Here is a 17973-nt window from a genome sequence, read left to right on the forward strand (position 1 = left end):
AAAAAAAATAATCATAAATCGGAGTTTTCAAGAATTATTGGCAATTTGCCCGACCTCAGCGAGCCATTCAAACCTCCTCCAAGCACCAAGGGTCAACCCCAGCCTACTACAGGTGGACTCAGTGTGATGGACCTCGGACTTTCCTATCACAATTCACGTGTTGCATCCCGTTCTCTGTCAGCAAGCAGATCCCGTCGGATGTGTCCTTCACCCATCGTGAGCATTCCCGTTTTTATTCAAAATCAGCAAACACGCACCACTGAACACCTCCTCGATTACAGCACCGGGCTTTTTTTATCTAGTTCCAAGCCACTTGATCCTAAATAAGGCTGTTGGGTGGTGTTTTTTTTTTTTTTGCCACAGTAAATGTTGTTCCCAAAGGGTAGCTAAAATTGTATTATTTTTTGCTGACTGGAGCAATCTTTGCAGTACTTTCCATCGAACTGCTGACTCTCTCTTCTTTAGGGCTACATTCATTTCCACATCTCCTCTCATTTATGCATGAGGCAAGGGGAAAAATTGCTTAATATTCTTTATAAACTGGCATATGGTATAGATAATTTTTTTTCTCTTTACTACGTGCAGTAAAAATGCAAATGCGTGTGGCTTATTTGCAAATGCTGGCATTAATAACTGATATTTAAACAGAATGGATTAGCATTTTTACTGATATATTAAAAAGATTTTTTCCAATCATTTGCACACTCAAAATCAATTTTAATACAACATGCAAATTGAATTTAATTTTTTTTATTTAAAATTGCATTTATCTGCTTGAACCATTAAATTTACTATTTAATATGTACTTTCCGGCTCACTTGGTTAGAATTTCATTGCTCTTTATCTGTATAAATTTAATTAGCCTTGATATCATCAGTATATTATAGAACTAATTAAAGATTTAGATAAGTGCTGAGGGTGCTTGTTTAATACCCTATAAAGTCCCATTTGGAGAGGGAGAAATTCCGTCCTTCGGAGCATCAGCCAGCATGGAGCTACGAGGAGTGGCTCAGACGTCGTTCCTGAAAAAAAAAAAATTACTTAATGGGCTTTAATGGATTTATCCTTCCTTTGAAAAGCCGTGTAATTACCGCGTGTTGCCACGCAGGGCAGGGGCGGTTGCTGCCTTGCAGGGGATGGTTTGTGAAATATCCGGGCACGTGTTCCCCTCGTGGTGACGCCGCCTGCTGCGTGGAGATCCCCAGCAGGGCACACTGGTCCCAGGCACGAGTGATAAACTGGGGGAAGAAGGGAAAAGAAAAATGAGGAAATGCCAAGAACAAAGCTGTCAGATAAGGCAGAGCCAGGCAGGAGTTAGGGGGAAAAAGGAGGAGAGGGTAAAGGGGAGATCTTTTGGAAGAGCAGCTATGTTCTGCGCGCATCTTACCTGTTCCTTTCCTGATCATCTCAAGGTTTTGCACGTGTTTTTTCATCTATATTTTACATAAGGGCATGGAGCAGGGAGAAAACCAAGTGCTTCAGTGACACAGAGCTGCAGAGAGCACCCAGAGGGGGGTGATTTTGAAAACCAGATGTTAAAACAAAGCTGCCTAGCCCGTATAAAGGCCAACACCTAGGTGAGAGGATTTGGTTCTGGTGCTTTGTACACTGTCTGGGTAGTTGTATTTATAAAAAGGAAAGTAATTGGTGTGTGTAATTTGGTTGTCTTCAATTAAGACTCCACTTTTTTACCCTCCTTAATAAATAAAGCGCCTTTTGATGCCTGGCTCTGTACCCTGTTCAGGTTTCTATGCCCTGAAATCCCAAGGAGGGCACAGGACTGCTCAAGGTGCAAGGGCTTACCACCTCTGCCACTGCTTTCTGCTTTGGACAAATTATTTCATTTTTATCTTGGATTTTCTGGCTGTAGACAAACAACAAAAAAAAGCTGCAACGATCCTTACCTCACAGCCCTGATTTGTGGGTTTATTAAGGGCTGCAATTTGCAGAAGCGTGGAGCACCATTAAGGTATAAATTCACTTTTATTTCTTCCTCTCGTGTTTTCTTTTCTCTTGCAAACCATTTCACATCTTGCATATTTTAGCTTTTTAAGTGCTTTTAATGTTCTTGAGGCTCTCGTGCTGTAGGAACACAGCTCACGGCCGCCTACTCCTGCCCCAAATTGTGCCGTGTGGTCAGAGGGCATCTTCTGGTGGCCTTCTGAGAGGCTGTGAACGAGGTTGTCCCCAGGGCACCTGGAGAAGGTGTAGATCATAGCTGCACACAGACGTTTTGGGCTGCTCTAGCCTCGTTTTAGGCTTTCTCTCCAGTCCATGGAGACCAATAGGTGCTTCTTGGCCATAAGTCATCCCACCCGAAGCTGAGAGGAGAGGTCCCCGTTTCTTGATACCTAAACCGTGTGAAGTCCCCCTAAGTGCTTTGGGTTCTTCTGCAGGCAGAAAATGGACCTTACGACTGTTGTCCTGAGAACTGGTCCAGGTTAATTAAAAATCACAAAGAAATCTTAAAAAATGATGATCAGGGTATATATTCCCTGGTGGAATAGTGTCCTGAGGGTAATGATATTCCATCGTATGTTTTAGGGCTGTGACTGCGTACAGGACTCGAAGGACATGGTTTAAGGCAGGCAGTGGTTAGAGAGTGGCTGTATGATGTGGCAGGTATCTCCATCAGCAGTTTCTGTTTTGGTATCTTAAGCTCCTGAGATGGAAAAAGAGCCAGCAGCCATACTTGGAGACTCCTGCTTTAAAATGCTGATCACTGATGCGTGTGTGCAAACATCACTGCAGTCTTCACGAGGTGTAGGAATTACAGTAATTGCTGGGTTAGGGGGATTTCCCTTGGCTTGGAATTTCAAGTTTGGGGACTTTGCTTTGCAAAATCCCGCATGCTACTGGTTCTCACTCCTATCCCATCTCCGGGAACAAGTAACCCTCAGCTCCATCCTCAGCTCTTTCCCATTCCCACCTTGACGTCTCGTGCTCCGCAGACAGAAGAGCCCCGTGGGCATCTCTTCTCATACAATAAGTGCTGGAAATCAATTTCTTCTCTATTACACAAACCAAAAGTACCTCATTTCTTGCTGCAGCATCCTTTTCTGCACTCACTCACCTCCTCCATGTATTCAAATGGGGTGGTTCCACCAAGCTCTGCCTGTACCAAAATTCAGTGACTTTATAACTGCAGCTTTGGTCTTTTTTCCTCTTCAAGTGCACGTTCATTGTTCTCTCTTGCATTTTTTGCCTAGATTTAGTCTGTAAGTGCTTCATACTTCACCTTTTTTACTTTCTTATTGAAGTTCTTATTAGAACATGGTAGAAGTGACTCCCTAATCCCCCAAAAGTGTGGGAGGTAAAGAAAGTACAGAATACTTTTTTTTTTAATTCTTTTTGGGTAAATCGGCACCCAGATCTAAGTTCTCACCTCATGAATCTCTTTTCTGTCTGCATCATTACGGAATGGGCACCCAGCTATATAATGAATGAATAATTAAAGTCAGACTCTTTATTCTGAAACATCACACTGTTCATCTGAAGGTCCCTCTCTTAAGACGAGATCAAGTCATTCGCAGGGAAATCAGAATTTAATTTTGAATTCACCTGGCCATCTTTTGAAAAACTTTTCTGTGTGCAGGCCTTGGGTTATAGGTTAACATTAGCATTTAAATGGAGAATGGTATTAATAGCCCTCAGAGGAGCTGGTCTCATCCTGATTGCCTTTTCAGAGATTTTTTTTCTAAATGAGAGAGCTTCTTTATTTTTGTTCCCTTTCTCCAACAATAGCGCTCAAGAAACCATCTTTTTTGATACCTACATACGAAAAACGCATCCTTGCAAAATGGATTCGTTTTTGGCAACGACGTTTTGTTTTATAACTGGTGTAAAAAAATAAAAAAGGTGGTGTTAATTGGCTTCAACACTTTTGATATGCCCATGGGTGGTTTTTTCCTTGGCCTGGGAACCATTTCCACCTGTGATGTTTGGCCTCGTTTATTTGCCTCATTTATTTGCTGTTAGTAGGAAGATGTTGTTCGTGTGGTGGTAGATCTTCTGAGCCTGCTGTAGTCAGCAGAAAGAGGACAGTTGTATTTGGGCTTGTGATTAGGCATCATTTGCTCTTAGGTGAGTGTTTCAAAAAAGCACCAAGAGAATTCAAAGGGTGGTTCAGAAACTTTGGACCCGATCTCGTGGCTGTCAGACAGATGAACAGGTTGGTGGCTAGGCTGGTGGGCTGCTGGGACATGAGATAGGGACAGGCAGGAACATTGAAAGGATGGATTTAAAAAATAAATTAATTAATTAAAATAAATCTTTGTCATGCAGGCAGTCAAAACTGGTTTATCATCATGTATGAGCAGGCTAGTGAGGATTTTCCTGGTGGAGGCATCATTTCCTCTTCATTTTTGGACACCGTAGACTGTCCTTTACTCTTCACCTGCTCAAAACACAGCCATCAACCCCAAGGGTGGTTATAGGGAGGGTTTGGCCAGGTATTTACCCACCCAAAGAACCAAAACCTGTGTTGAGGCTGAGTGGATCTCACTGCCCAGGTGATCTGGTTAGGATAAATCACCTTACGTGTGCTGAGCTGTGCTCACATGGAAGCCAACCGAAGGCTTGGAAAGCTAATATTTTTTTTAGATTAGCTCTGCTAATCTGCTATTATTATTTATTAAGCCATTTGTCAGATGGTAAAATCAACTTTTGATAAATATTAATTCTTCTCCCTGGTTTTAAATCTCAACTTTAGAACCCAAAGCAATCTGCCAGCATTGCAGTGCACAGACATCTCCCTCACCTGTCCATTTATTTCCCCCGTCCCTTACTAACTTGCTTTTCACAACCTCTTCTCGATAATCAAAAGAGCATTTATAATGCCGGGGACAAATACACTTCTGAAAGCAAAATGAAGAGCCTAAATAAAAAATCACAGAACAAGAGGCTCATCCCACTCACTCTTTCATATTTCATTATTTGATAACATCAGAAGATGAGTCCATCAGAGCTGCTTGGGCAAAGGCAAACAGGAGTGTGTCTGATCAATATTTATTAATACTTTCAAAGACAAGGGAGGCAAAGTTGAGCAGACTCCGTAATGGAGTGAATAATTACTCATGCAAATAGGGTTTGGCCGAAGGCGATGCCATGCCAAAGCGGCAGGTTTTTAATTGCACCCAATTAAAAATGCATACCTTTTGCTCGCTCGTCCCGTCTCACTCGCTCGTCTTTTTTTTTTTTTTTTTTCTGTATTATTTTGCAGGAAATTTTTAATTAAAAAATAATCTGATCCTGAACCGAGTGACAGATGAATCCTGCGTTTATGAGGTGCAGGATGATGCAGTGAGCCAGGATTTGGGACAGGCTAGCGGAAAGGCAGCTGTAAGGACGGGGCAGGGATGACAGACCTGCACTGCTTGAGCTTGGCTGATGTTTGGCTTTAACACCCCAGGAGAGGGATGTGAAGTGGTGTTGGGCACCCAAATGCCCACTGATGTCTTGACCAGTCCTACACTTGGCCATCCCACAGCCTGAAGAACCAGGGCCATGGTGTTATTTAGCAGTAGAGACACAGGGTCAGATGGAGAGATGACCAGGGGGGCTGTGAACAGGTCGTTTCTTCTCCCTTGTGGTTCCCCACTCGAGGGAAAACCAAAATACTGAGTCCACACAGGGGTGGAAATGTTCTGGGAGGCTTTCTGAAGGACGCTTCCCTTGTAGGAACTGGAAGCTTCAGCACATCAGAGGCAAAACTGGTAGCACAGCCCCAACCTCAGATTTCCTCCCTGTGTAATTGTGGTGTTGTTTGACGTCTTCTGAGGTTAATATTTGCCTCGTGGGGAAATAATTAGGAACATTTCGGGTACAGCAGCTCATGCACCTCTGAGAATATGCTTGGGGTTAGGTGGTCGCAGGAGGGATGTGTTCTTGCTCCTTCTTTTGAGGTGGTTTCTCACCTCGGAAGGCCAAGTCCTGGCCTTCGAGCAGAGCCTTGCCACCTCTCAGAGGGAGATATGCCCCAGCCAAGATACACCCTGTCATTTTTTGAAAATCCAGCCAGAGCTGGTAACAGCAAAACCTCGTTTCACATCCGCTCAGCATCAATTCTCTCAAGGTGATCGATGTTCCCTAAGTCGCAGTGCTTACTCTGGCAGCTGGTTTTTCTCTATGCTGTGTATAACCGTGCTTGAGATATTGCCAATAGCCTCCAAGATAACCTTATATTCGATTCCTGCCTGTGCATTGAAGCAGCTTTATAAAAACCTTGATCTTTTTAGCCCGTTGAGGCTAACGGCGGCTCCTGGGCATGCATCGGGGTGCCAGGATGCTGCAGGGCCCAGTGGTAGGCAAATTTGGGCTCTTAGTTCCTTCAGCATCCCAAATACAACTCGTTTACTGTGCTGAATTCAAGCGTAAAGGTTATGGGACTATGACCCAAGGGAGGAACTGAAGTGAAAATGCAGTAGACCCGTCCTTAGACCACTGACCCACGGGGTTTTGCCTGTCCCTGCCTGTAACAGGAGCTGTTTTAGTTGAGGAATGAGCTGTGTTTTCTGGCTGGGAGGGAAATTACTGCAGTGCCAGGGTTAGCCAGACTGGTGCCCCTGTCACCCACCACCCCACTGACGCTTGGAGCTGCCGGGTTTTGGGATCCGAAAGCAGTAGCTGAGGAAGTGTGACTCGGTGTGACCCAAACCTGATGAGGTTGTGGTTGTCGGGATTACCCAAATGCCTTCTGCAAAAATGCCTTCTGATGACCTGGCCCTCCTTCAGCACCAGGAGTTTCACAGCCTGCATCTCAGCTGCACAGAGCTAACAGCCTGATTGATTTTTCTGTTTCTTATTCATCCCCAAAAGCTAGTTTTTATTTGCTTCTTATCCTTTTTATTTTAATGCAGGCAAAGAGCAGAGAAAGGGAAGGAGGTGATCACTTCTTCTGGAGCCCCTACTCTTGGGTTTTAAATAATTTATTCTACCCAGATCTAAGGATTAGCCTGCAGCCTGGCCCTGTCCTCCTACAGAAGCAGGGGGCAGTCGTGGAGGTGCTGGAAGTGACAGGATTTGGTTGAAACAGTCCTTGCTGCCATGTGGTACAAGAAATGAATCTTTTCACTTCTTCCTTGAGCTTTTCGGACCCTTGTTTCTTTAGAGGGGTCTGTAACACCAGTATTAAGGTATGCAGTTAGCCAGCTCCTCTAGGAACAGGGGTACTTGCCATCCATACACCACTTTTTTTTGGATTTGAAACCCCAAATAGACCTAAACTTCAGCCAAGCATCACCGCTTGCTGGAGCTTAGTGCATTGGAGCTGTAGGGGAGAAGCTTCCCCTAATCCCTGACCTTATCCCAGGCTCTGCCGTGCACTTCCCATACTTTGTGCTTTAGATGGAAGGATGTAGGAAGCAGGGAGAGTGGGAGATGGACTCCCCCGTGCATGTACCTCTCCTGGTGTTCAACAGCATCATCTTTGGGCTTCCTTTGTACACCTGGCGATGCCTTCTCTGCTCATGGCACCACCGAATAAAAAGTAAGAGCTGATGGTGTGCCACAGAAATACCCTACAGGATTCTGCCATCCTACAGATGGTTTTCGTGAACATCGAGCCTCAGTACTCACCGGGGTGGTTTTTTTTTTGTTTGCTTGCTTTCCAGGCAGTATTACGAGATGCTCTACAACACAGCAGACGAGCTCTTGAACCTGGTGGTGGATCAAGGCGTGAAGTACACAGAGCTGGAGTACATCTACGCCCTGAACTTACTGCACCGGAGCCAGACGGGTGTGGGAGACCAAACCACGCAGAATATGAGGCTGCAGAGGCTGAAGGAGATCATCTGTGAGCAAGCTGCTATCAAACAGGCCACCAAGGACAAGAAAATCACCACTGTTTAACCTGCTCGGTCGCTCGCCTTTAGTGAGCAGCGGGGGCTGTCAGGTTGCAGGGCCAAATTTCTGCATTTCTGTTAAAATCGGTGGCAAAAGTGTGAATCTTCTGGGTGGCGGCCTGCTAGCGAGAAGGGAAATGCCGTTTGAAATTTGGTTTTGGGGTTCTTCGGGGGGGTTTCGATGTGTAATCACGTAGTGCTTCCTTAACGCCTTCTCCCAGGAATGATGGCACTGCAGGAGGAAGAGGCTTTTTGGCGGAGATGTGGGTGGGATGCTGGGCTTTGCTCTGTCGCTGCTGCTTTGCCTTGGGACGCAAGGCAAGCTGCTCTCTCCGGGGGAATGGGGAAAGAGATTTCACTGGGTTAGGCCAGAGTCTTTGGTGCAAGTTCAGACCACACTAAATAAACAGCACTGTGAGAATCAGGAGCAGACCTGTTGATAACGTGGGATCTTGGTGACTTTGAAGCTGTTCCACCACTGTCGCCACATGGGAAGCCTATTTCAGCTCTGCCAGTACTAAGTGACAGTCGTAGATGCGTTTAGTTTTCTGCTCTTCCCACTGCAAAGAGATCTAGTTGCTTATTCCTCCGGGTAGTAATAAGCCAGTTCTTGCAGTGGGAGGTGACGTGGGACCATTTGTTTCCACTTCTCCTTTTCCATTATCACGGAGCCAGATGGCATCAGTTCCTGCAGCTCATACTGCACTGGAAGGTGGTGGATGTGGGAGCAAATTGCCAATAGAAGGCAACAGCAGAACTTAATTCTCTTTTTTCTGAATATATCTTTTGAGCATGCTTAGCTCAGAAGATACTTTGTAGTCGCCATTTGACGCACTGGAAGGACATTAGCCCAGTGCTAATGGTCAGCAGGGGCAGGAGGAGGGTAGATCTGCACTTGTATTTGGCAGGTAAATAGTCAGCCCAGCTGGGTTTCGTGTCCTGAAATAGGTTCCCTCTCAGCTGTTTAACTGCTTCTGCATCAGTCTTGAAACTTCTGAAATAAAGGATATTTAAAGACTCCTCAAAGGCTCTGGTGCTTTATTCCTTTAAGATATTACTTTTGTGATATTTGAAAGACTCTGTTCTGGGTCCAAAGTCATATGGTGTCCTTTGAGGTTGCAGCATTGTTGAACTGGTCTGCTGAATCACTCAGCCTAATCCCCAGCTACCACGGGCCAACTGGACAAGAAGCTTCTCAACCTCCACGTTAAAAGCAGAACATATCAGTTCTAGTTGTTAATTTTTTTTTTTCTGACTTCTAGTCTCGTTTTATTCATGAACCTGTTTTTTCTATGCCAGTATCAACCATTAACTCCAAGAGTTCCTTCCTTTCCTTGAGGAATTTGCACGAGTGACAGTGGAGAGCACCATCATGGCCAGGTGTGATGATGTGGGGATTCCCTGGGGTAACACATGAGGAATGTATTCCCTGGCCTTGGCATCAAAGAAGGCAGCCTTTTCTGCACCCAGACATGGGAGGATGGAAAAGAGGCTGGTTGGTACTTAGAAAACAGATTTCAGACCCTTTGAAGTACAGAGGGGATGTCTGAGGAGCTCTGAATCCAGACTGGGCTGCTGTGGGCTAGAGTCAAACTTTTTTGGATTCCTTTTGTCCTTAATTGTTAATAAACTGAGGCTCTGCTTCATCTTTACATGGCTGATCTCGAGCTTTGCAGTCCACATTTTCCACCCACCGAGCAGCTGTGCTGGCGGGTGCCATGACAGATTGCATGAGAACAGAAAAATTCAAACTTGGGAGTCTGTTTTCTTCCAAAGTAAATTATTTAAAAGAATCCTCTTTGAACTGCACATCACCTTGTCCATCGCAGCAGCACAGGCTGTAAATACGGAGCCCTAGGTCATGTCCATGCACGCGAGAAGGTGCAAGAAGGAATTTGCTGGCCTGCGTGGTTCAAGAACACCACGGCATGACTGGAGAGAGGAGAGGCAAGGACTTACCTAGATCCTGGTGTAGAGAGATGAAAAGGATTTGCAACTGAGGTAATCACGGCATATAATTAGCCAGCAGCTCCTTGAGTGTTCAGATTTGGTCCTCTCCAAATCTTTACAACAGAAGTTCATATTATTCAGTCTGTGTCTCACCTCACACTGAGGGTAAAAAGGGAGTGCCTGAGTCCACAGAGAAACACATGAGCAGCGTGCGGTTTGTCAGAAGCCAAAGCTCAGGCACCTTATTTCAGCCACCCGTTGGCACACTCTGCACAAGCTTTCTTGCTGCGCCACAAGAAGATGCTGCCAGAAGGAATCCTCATCAACCTTTGCAAATCCTTGCTGAATATTTTTTCCCTGAAAGGTAACTTCTGAACGCACCGTGCCAACAGGTGCTTCAGGAGTATAATGTACCCAGTGAAGGCTGTGCGTTTGAAGCAAAGAGGTCTCCAGGTAGCTCACGTTTAGGCAACGCACCTAGCTGTGTGTGTGTGTTTTTAGATCACCCCCTGTCTGAGCTGCCTTCCAAGAGAGAGCCCTACGTGATCAGCGGGTCCACCCTCTGTACCAAAACCACCTCGCAGTGAGTTCCCTGCCTTATGTGTGTGTCCAGACAGCAGCGATGGCAGGGCAGCAGCCCTCTTGCTACCACACACCTGGGCAACGTGAGCACTGAGGGGATTTTTTTTGGTAGTAAGCCTGCCTGGAACAAGTGAGTCCCTATTGCAAGAGGTCTGCTTTGTGTGTTGGCGTTGGTTGCAATCCTCTCTCGCTAATGGGGTATGGGGAGCGTGGGGGGGGGGGGGGGAAGAGATCTTTTGGGAACATCTTTTGTTCATTAAGCTGTTATCGTGGGTAGTTTCAAGCTGTTTTATTTAATAGCAAATAGCTCTTCAGACAACAGGCTGGCTTATCCTCTCCCACAGTCCACACGCACACGGTCACTCGGACCCATCTGGAGCCCCACGGGTGCTACTCACGCACCAGGAGCTTCTCAGGAGCTGTTTGGAAAGCCCCTTGCGAACATCTTGTCTCATCGGGCGTCTCGATAACCCTGTACTCAGCATCTCCATATAACAGCCACCCTCGTGGGTATGGTCCAGGTCACCTGGCCCCACTGATGTGTGTGCTCGTGGTCCTGTGCAGCGTGACTTACCCTTCTCCCTCCTCAGTCTGGGGCTTTGTTACGGGACCACGGATGTCAGCGCTGGTTCTTTTCTCTCCCCCAGTTCTTGCCCACCGTGGTTTCGCAGTCCTGATGTGACCCTGCAAGACACGCACTGCTTTATGGCCAAGGCCATTTTGTTTTGTAATGCAACATGAAATGCTGCCAGCGCTGCCAGCGCTCAGAAAGTAATTGTGATATGGATGTGGCCCTTTGGTGCTTAAAGAGACAAGGAAATACTCCTCCAGACCGCAAAATGAAATATTTCCACGGGAGCTGTAAACGTTCATGAGGGTTTCACAATTTCCTCTTTACAGCCTCGTAATCTTTACTGGGTTTTAATTATCGCGCTGTTTTGAAGCCTGTGCCAGACGCAGAAGTGGAAGGTAAAGTAAATGCCTCCTGCTCCTGCCATGGTTGTTTATCAGTTACCAGCTCGTCCTCTCCCAAGTGCCTCCTCCCCCTTGACAGCTTCTTAATTAGGGATGGTGTAAAGCTGTCTGATCGACAAATACGCATACAACTAGATGTGTGCACACATTTATATACCTACCTGTATATAAATAAGCCCCTGGAGATATCGTGGTGTGGGTCCCCTCGACCCCATAAGCTGCCATAGATGTGGCGAGCGCGGCCACTCAGGGAAAGCAGCGGCTGGAAAGGTTTGGGAGGAGTTGAGGAGTTGTTCCACTGAGGCTCTCTTTCTGCCTTTTATTGGCCGTGCTTTATTTTATGAGCGCGAGTCATAATTGCAAATTTCTTTTTCGATGTGGCACGTGGCAATAAAGGGGAGGGCTCTCAGATAGGGAGTGGGGGAGAGCTGCCAAGAGGAAATTAGCAGTGCAGTAACGCCAGCCCTATTGCTCTCAGGGGAGGTTTTTTGAGGTGGTGACAGGGAGCTGGTCATTTCACCCAGCTGAGATAAGGAGACGTCACACAAATGACCAGCAAGCGTGACGGATGATAAACTCAAAAGGAAACCAAGATGCAGGGAAGTCAACTGATGCTCCCCAGGCCACAATCCCTGGAGGATCGGCCCTGCCCTCACTGCTGGGCAAAGCCACCCCGTAAATCCGAGCCGGAGCTGCCTGTGCCCTGCAGTTCACATCTTACCTTTCCTCTTCAAACGGGGAGCGTGCTCAGAAATGAGGCATTTTATTTTATTTTATTTTATTTTATTTTATTTTCCTTCCTTTGCTGATTGAAACTAACAACCGAGCCAGGCATCCAGAATTAGGTGGCGGCGGCCAGCATATAATCATTACATTTGCTTTTGGATGATCCGCGTGAAATTCATCAGGAGCGATTTATTGGGAAGTTCATTGCATCGGTGTTCATTATTTACTTTGTTAGGCTCGGGCACAGTGGCAATCAGCGAAGAAAATTGGACAGTTCGGGCCTTGGACTTCGGCGTTTGTAATTTCCTCCGGCGAGTTGCGGCATGAAATATATTTGGCGCAGACAAATTACTCCTCTGTGCGTTCAGGGGACGTTCAGATATCGGGGTGGCTCTGAGAAACGAAGAGGCAAAAGCAGGTTTGTGGAAAAGAAAAGGGAAATAAGAAGCAGGCTGGATCACAGCCCCGGTGCTGGGTGCTTCCAGAGGCCTGTGGTGACTGTAGGCCCCAGCCATCAGCTGTGCTACCTGCAGTGCTTCTCCAGCGGTGTTTGCTGCCGGTGTCTTCATTCCCCTGCACTCAGGGGCAGTCTGTCAGGCACCTGAAGTCCCCCGTGGTGTCTGTCCTGTCCCCAGGATGGTGGCACATCCCTGCCAGTCAGGCTCTGAGCGTCAGCAAGGCGAGGAGCTAAGGAGAGACAGAGAGCTGGGCTCCTCCAGGGCCCCCTGAACCCACCTCGAAGATGCTTTAAGGCCACGGCCACACCTCGAGTGCTGGGTTCAGCTTCGGGCCCCTCACTACAAGGACATGGAGGTGCTCGAGTGAGTCCAGAGAAGGGCCACAAAGCTGGGGAAGGGCCAGGGACACAAGTCCTGTGAGGAATGGCTGAGGGAACTGGGGGGGTTTGGCCTGGAGGAGGTTCAGGGGAGAGCTCATTAGCCCAGCCTTAGCTTAGCCCAGGGCTAAGCTGACCAGGAGGTGGGGATCAGGCACACACCTCTCCCCCATCCCCATAAAAGCCAGGGCTTTGCAAAGTGCTGCCGGAGTGCCAGGGCCGCCCGTAAATCTGCTTGGTACGTGGCACATAGTTGGGAGCTGATTGTTTTTATAATTGAATTGTAAATCAATGTATTTAAGGGCAGCATTTGCCGGTAATGCTTCCGAGTATGAAATGCTCTCCCTGTCGATATTGGGAAAGTTTTATTAGGATAATAACTGCTGATTTAGAGCTTCAGTTCTGGATTATTTTTTTTCACATGCTCAGTTCAGTGTTTGCTGTTCCAGAGCCAGGAGGATTTGGGGAACGGTTCATGCCACCACCCCACACCACCACATGAGCTTGGATGCGTGGGGGACATCTCGCACCCTTTGTGCCACGTCAGCCCCTTTGGGACCAGCACATTAACGAGTTCTCCTTCGTTAGCAGAACTGGGTCACCTCCCAGCTGGCCGAACCACTCCAATCCTCTCCCTGAGCTTCAAGCTTGGGAAGCTGAGTGCAATGTCTCCTTTAGACGTGCTTTTGGCACCGTGGACACCTCAAGCTGCTGCTCTTCACCAAACCAGGCTGGCCGTGATGAGGGTTGCCCTTTTTTTTTAGCCTCCTCCATCCTCATTCCCCTGGTGGAACATCAGCCCAGAAGATTTACCTCTCCTTGGTGCACCCAGAAATCCCCCTTCTCACACGAAGAGCAGGAATGTGTCGGGAGGAGGCTGTGAATAACAGAGCCTGCGCCCTGAGCCGTGCTCATGAATCACTCAGAACTGAAGGCCAGGCGTTTAGGGGAGCTGTAAAAGTCCTTCATCTGCATGATTAGCTCTTTCCCAGGTGATGACAGAAGGACACTCTGAGCAGCTACTGTGTTTTTAATGTGTTTTTACTCAAACGTGAGTAGATTGCCCCAAAAAGCACTGGGCAAACAGACACAGCCCCTTGCGCCAACCACCCCATTTCCTCTGGTGGATCAAGAAAGTCCCAAATTCTGAGTTCACAGAGGTCAGATGAGGGAGACACAGAGATATCCATGGGTACACCACTGTCACCGCCCATGAAAGGGTCACCGCTGCTGTGTGCAGGCTTTGGAGGATGGAAAGGTTGAGGAAAAGTGTTTGGGGCACTGAGATGGCAACGGGAGGCCACAGAGGACTCCTTACAGGTGAAGAGGAAGCAGAGGGAAGTGCACAGATCCTCAGCACGGGGCATAAAAATAGTTTCGCCTGGCAGAAGATGGACAGGCAGAGTTTGGCCATTTGGGACGGTCGTGCTAAGTTGTTAGGGTGCTATTTGCTCTGTGTGATTTCTGTGGGAAAAGGACAAAACTACCATTATCACCTAGGCATTTTTTTCCCCCAGATCTGATTCTTTGTTTCACAGCCCCATTCAGGAACAATCTGTCTCTGGCCCCAAATACATAAGGCTCATTTTGCTCCCATCGCCGTCCCCCATGGAGAGGGGTCTTGAAGGAGCCATTTCAGCTCAGAGCACACGAGCAGGCAGCCGGTTCCTGCACTGCCAAGCCAAACAGATGGGGTGGGGAGGGGACAAGGAGGGAGGACAAGTGTGTTTCGGAGGTTTTAATAATCCCTTCTCCTGCCTGAATCATCACAAATCCCAGTGGAAGGGCAGGCATTTTCCAGATGGTAGGAAATAAACTCTGGGAGACTTCCACGCAGAGAACTCATTAGCCCTGCTGGCTCTGCTCCAAGCTCGATGGCAGCCCATGTAAACTGTACTTGGACCTGCCCTTTTTTTTTTTTATCATCTGTTCCCATGAAATCTCCAGCCCCATCTTACACGGACAAGCTGCCCAGCTAGCTATTAATTTGATTACGTGTGGCCTTTGCCTCTCGGAGAGCTTGGAGCTCAGGCAAGTATCTTCCTGCAGACCTGCTGCACACTAATCCGAGCATCTCAGCTGCCTTCACGCCTCCCGTCTGCTCGCCTCTCGTCTGATGTTAAGCTGCCTGTGCAGAGTCGGGAGAACAAAGAGGTTTTTGGAGTGAGGCATTGCATGCACGTGCATGCAGAGGGATTTAAGCCCAGCCACAGCCAAATGTTACCACTGTGCTGCAGTGGTGGTCTTGGTTGTGCCACACATCCCCTGCACCCCACAAACCAGGGTGTTTCTGCTGCTGTAGGTGTTTCTGGCTGCACTAGTGACCCGGCTCGGCGGGTAGTGTGCTCCTCTTTGTGTGGTTGCTGGATGTCAGTCAGCCAAAGTTGTCATCTAGAGTAACTCAGCTGGGTTAAAAGCGTCCCACTTCCCTCAGGGGTGACCCAGGTGCCCTCTGTTTTAAAGCATTGCAGGCAGGGTAAGAAAACCCTCATGCCAGTTGAAAGAGATGGCAGGACCATCCTGTTTCATTGCAGCGGTGCTTTACACCCAGGAAGATGTTCAGAAGAGGTTTGTGCATTGTAAGGCTTCATGTACTAACTGGTGTTTTTCAGGTTTGCAGTGAGCAGCTCTTTGTACAGGCTCAGCGTTTGCTGTCTGTGTTGGCTGATCATAAAATCATTAAGGTTGGAAAAGCCCTCCAAGATCAGCTGGTCCAACCATCACCCTACTACCAATGACACCCACTAAATCATGTCCCTAAGCACCAGGTCCTGATGGTGTTCCTGTGCTTGTTGGACAGGGATGGCAGCAGGCAGCCAGGGCACAGTGGCTTGCCAAATGGGATTCTGTCCTCCTGGGATGGGATGGGATGGGATGGGATGGGATGGGATGGGATGGGATGGGATGGGATGGGATGGGATGGGATAGTCCAGCTGGAAGGGACCTTCAAAGATCATAAATTTCAACTGCCTGACCACTTCAGGGCTAACCAAAAATGAAATAATATTAATGAGGGCATTACCCAAATGCCTCTTGAACACTGACAGGCATGGGGCATCAGCTGCCCCTCCAGGAAGCCTGTTCCAGTGTTTGACCACCTTCACTGTGGTCAAACATCTCTGGCTGCTCTACTCAAGCAGCTCCTGCTCGTCTTTGAAACTCCAGTGATTCCAAAATTGTTCTCCTAGGTCACAACAAACCCAAAAGGCACCCAAAACAATGGATATTCCTGGTTAGAACCCATCATTCCCTGTCAGAATTTTCCCTTTTCATGGTCTCTCCACCCCATGCCTTTGCTGCCCTCCCCTGAGCACAGTCCTAGCCATGCCCCATCTGGAAAGGAGCCATTTCAGGGCAGTTGCTGTGCCCAGAGGGCTCTGGGAGGAGGCACAAGGCGCTTAGTGGAAAAGGAGTAAATCTCATTAAGGGTTTTAACATTTATGGCCAGTGAGATAATGAAGGAAGGTAATTTGGGGTAGCTTTATTGCAGTTATCATAATGTTTCCCTGAAGCACGGAGATAAAAGTCAGTGGATGGTGTCCATAAGGAGTTTTTATGTCCTCTCTTTTTTTCCTTTTTTTTTTTTTTCTTTTTAAAGCAAGAACTGGTGCAATCAAAGATGGGTGTCCTTTTATGAACACAGGTGGAAAAGGCAATGATGTGACACCGAAAAACAAAATTACAAGGCTCTCAAGGCTCAGCTGGCTGTCATGACCCACATCGGAGACCCACTGCAATCAGCAGGAATCTGCAGTCTCCAACATTAAATGGTTTTGCCATGAGGAGCTGTGCTTTCCTCGTGTTTATGTCACAGTGACCTATATTTGCTGACATCCTAATGGATTTCTCTTCCTCTCCTCCTTTTCTTTATAGGTTTACTTCGTCATTTTACCCCGTTTTGCAGCATAAAAACACGCAGTAGATGACAGATTAGGAATTGAGGAGGAATGAAATGGGAAAACAAGTAACTTTTTTATTTGAAGTTGGAGTCAGAAACACAGTGGCCACATCTAAACATGCTGGACACTCTATTATTTATTCTTGTTATAACACATTGAGCCAAGCTGCCATCTTAACGAAGGAGAGAGAAGGACTGGGGCTGTGTGAGGAGGGCTGAGGGGAGAGCCTGTGAGGCGGACTACAACTCCCATCATGCCCCGCAGCCTGGGTAATAGAGCGAGGCAAGCGCAGAGGACTACAACTCCCAGCGTGCATCGCGGCGCCAGCCGCTTTCTCATTGGCTGGCTCCCGGAGGCGGGAACGGCCCTTCTCCCGTCTCCTTGGCAACGGGCGAGCAAACAAGATGGCGGCGGCCGGGGCCTGGGGGTGACGGGGCGGGCTGGGGGGCGAGGCGCTGCTCACGGAGCCTCCTCCGTCTCCCCCGTCCTTCTCTCAGCTCATGGTGGGGGACGAGGAGAAGCGGGGAGAGGACGGCCCCGGGGAGCTGCCTCTTTCCTCTCAGGAGCCCTCCCACCCCTCAAAGGGGGTCCCCGAGGGGCCCGGCCTGCTGCAGCGCAGCTCCCCTCACAGGGAGGAGGATGAGGACGATGAGGACGATGAGGAAGAGGAGTCGCGGCCCACAGAGGTTCTGCTCGGCGCTCTGAAGCCATTTGGGGAAGGGTGTGCGCACGGGGGGGTGTTCTTCCCCTCCCTCATCGCTCAGTGTAGTTGGGGAAAAGAGGGGGAGGTGGTGGGGGCTCAAGGTAACGATTTCTCACCTCTCCAGAAAGTGAGTTTGGTGTTTTCATCACTTTTGCCTTTTCTTTAAGGGTCCCTTCAATCCCATGTATGTCCAGAATAGTTCTGGATTGCCTTATTCTTCTCCCTATCCTATAAAGACTAAGGGTAAACTGACACGTGCACCACCAAATTCACCCCCTTTCCTTTGTATATGCTCAGCCCTGAGGTTCAATAAGCCCCAGGTGAATTTGTTTTACCTTCTCTACTGGGCTCTAAAGTGTCCGCTGCCACAGCATTATCACCTCATATTTTTACCTAGTGGAGCTATCTCTGTGGTCTCCATTGCTATAACATGGAGGTGTTATAATTTAGATGATTACCATT

The 17973-nt window shown here is 47.9% G+C and overlaps 2 protein-coding genes across 2 annotated transcripts in view; both read left to right on the top strand.

Moving 5' to 3' along the window:
- EXOC4 (exocyst complex component 4) overlaps window positions 1-8813 on the top strand; it is a 367902-nt gene extending 359089 nt beyond the window's left edge. The window contains exon 18 of the mRNA XM_084306374.1: window positions 7611-8813. Coding sequence (XP_084162500.1) covers window positions 7611-7848 — 238 coding nt within the window. The 3' untranslated portion in view covers window positions 7849-8813. The remainder of the gene's footprint in view (window positions 1-7610) is intronic.
- Window positions 8814-17308: 8495 nt separating this feature from the next.
- LRGUK (leucine rich repeats and guanylate kinase domain containing) overlaps window positions 17309-17973 on the top strand; it is a gene marked incomplete at both ends in the record, with an annotated part of 49126 nt that continues 48461 nt past the window's right edge. Inside the window, one exon of the mRNA XM_084306394.1 lies at window positions 17309-17494. Within this exon, the coding sequence (XP_084162520.1) occupies window positions 17309-17494 (186 nt within the window). The remainder of the gene's footprint in view (window positions 17495-17973) is intronic.

This window comes from Netta rufina (assembly GCF_964035555.1).
Source record: "Netta rufina genome assembly, chromosome: 1".
Taxonomy (NCBI): Eukaryota; Metazoa; Chordata; class Aves; order Anseriformes; family Anatidae; genus Netta; species Netta rufina.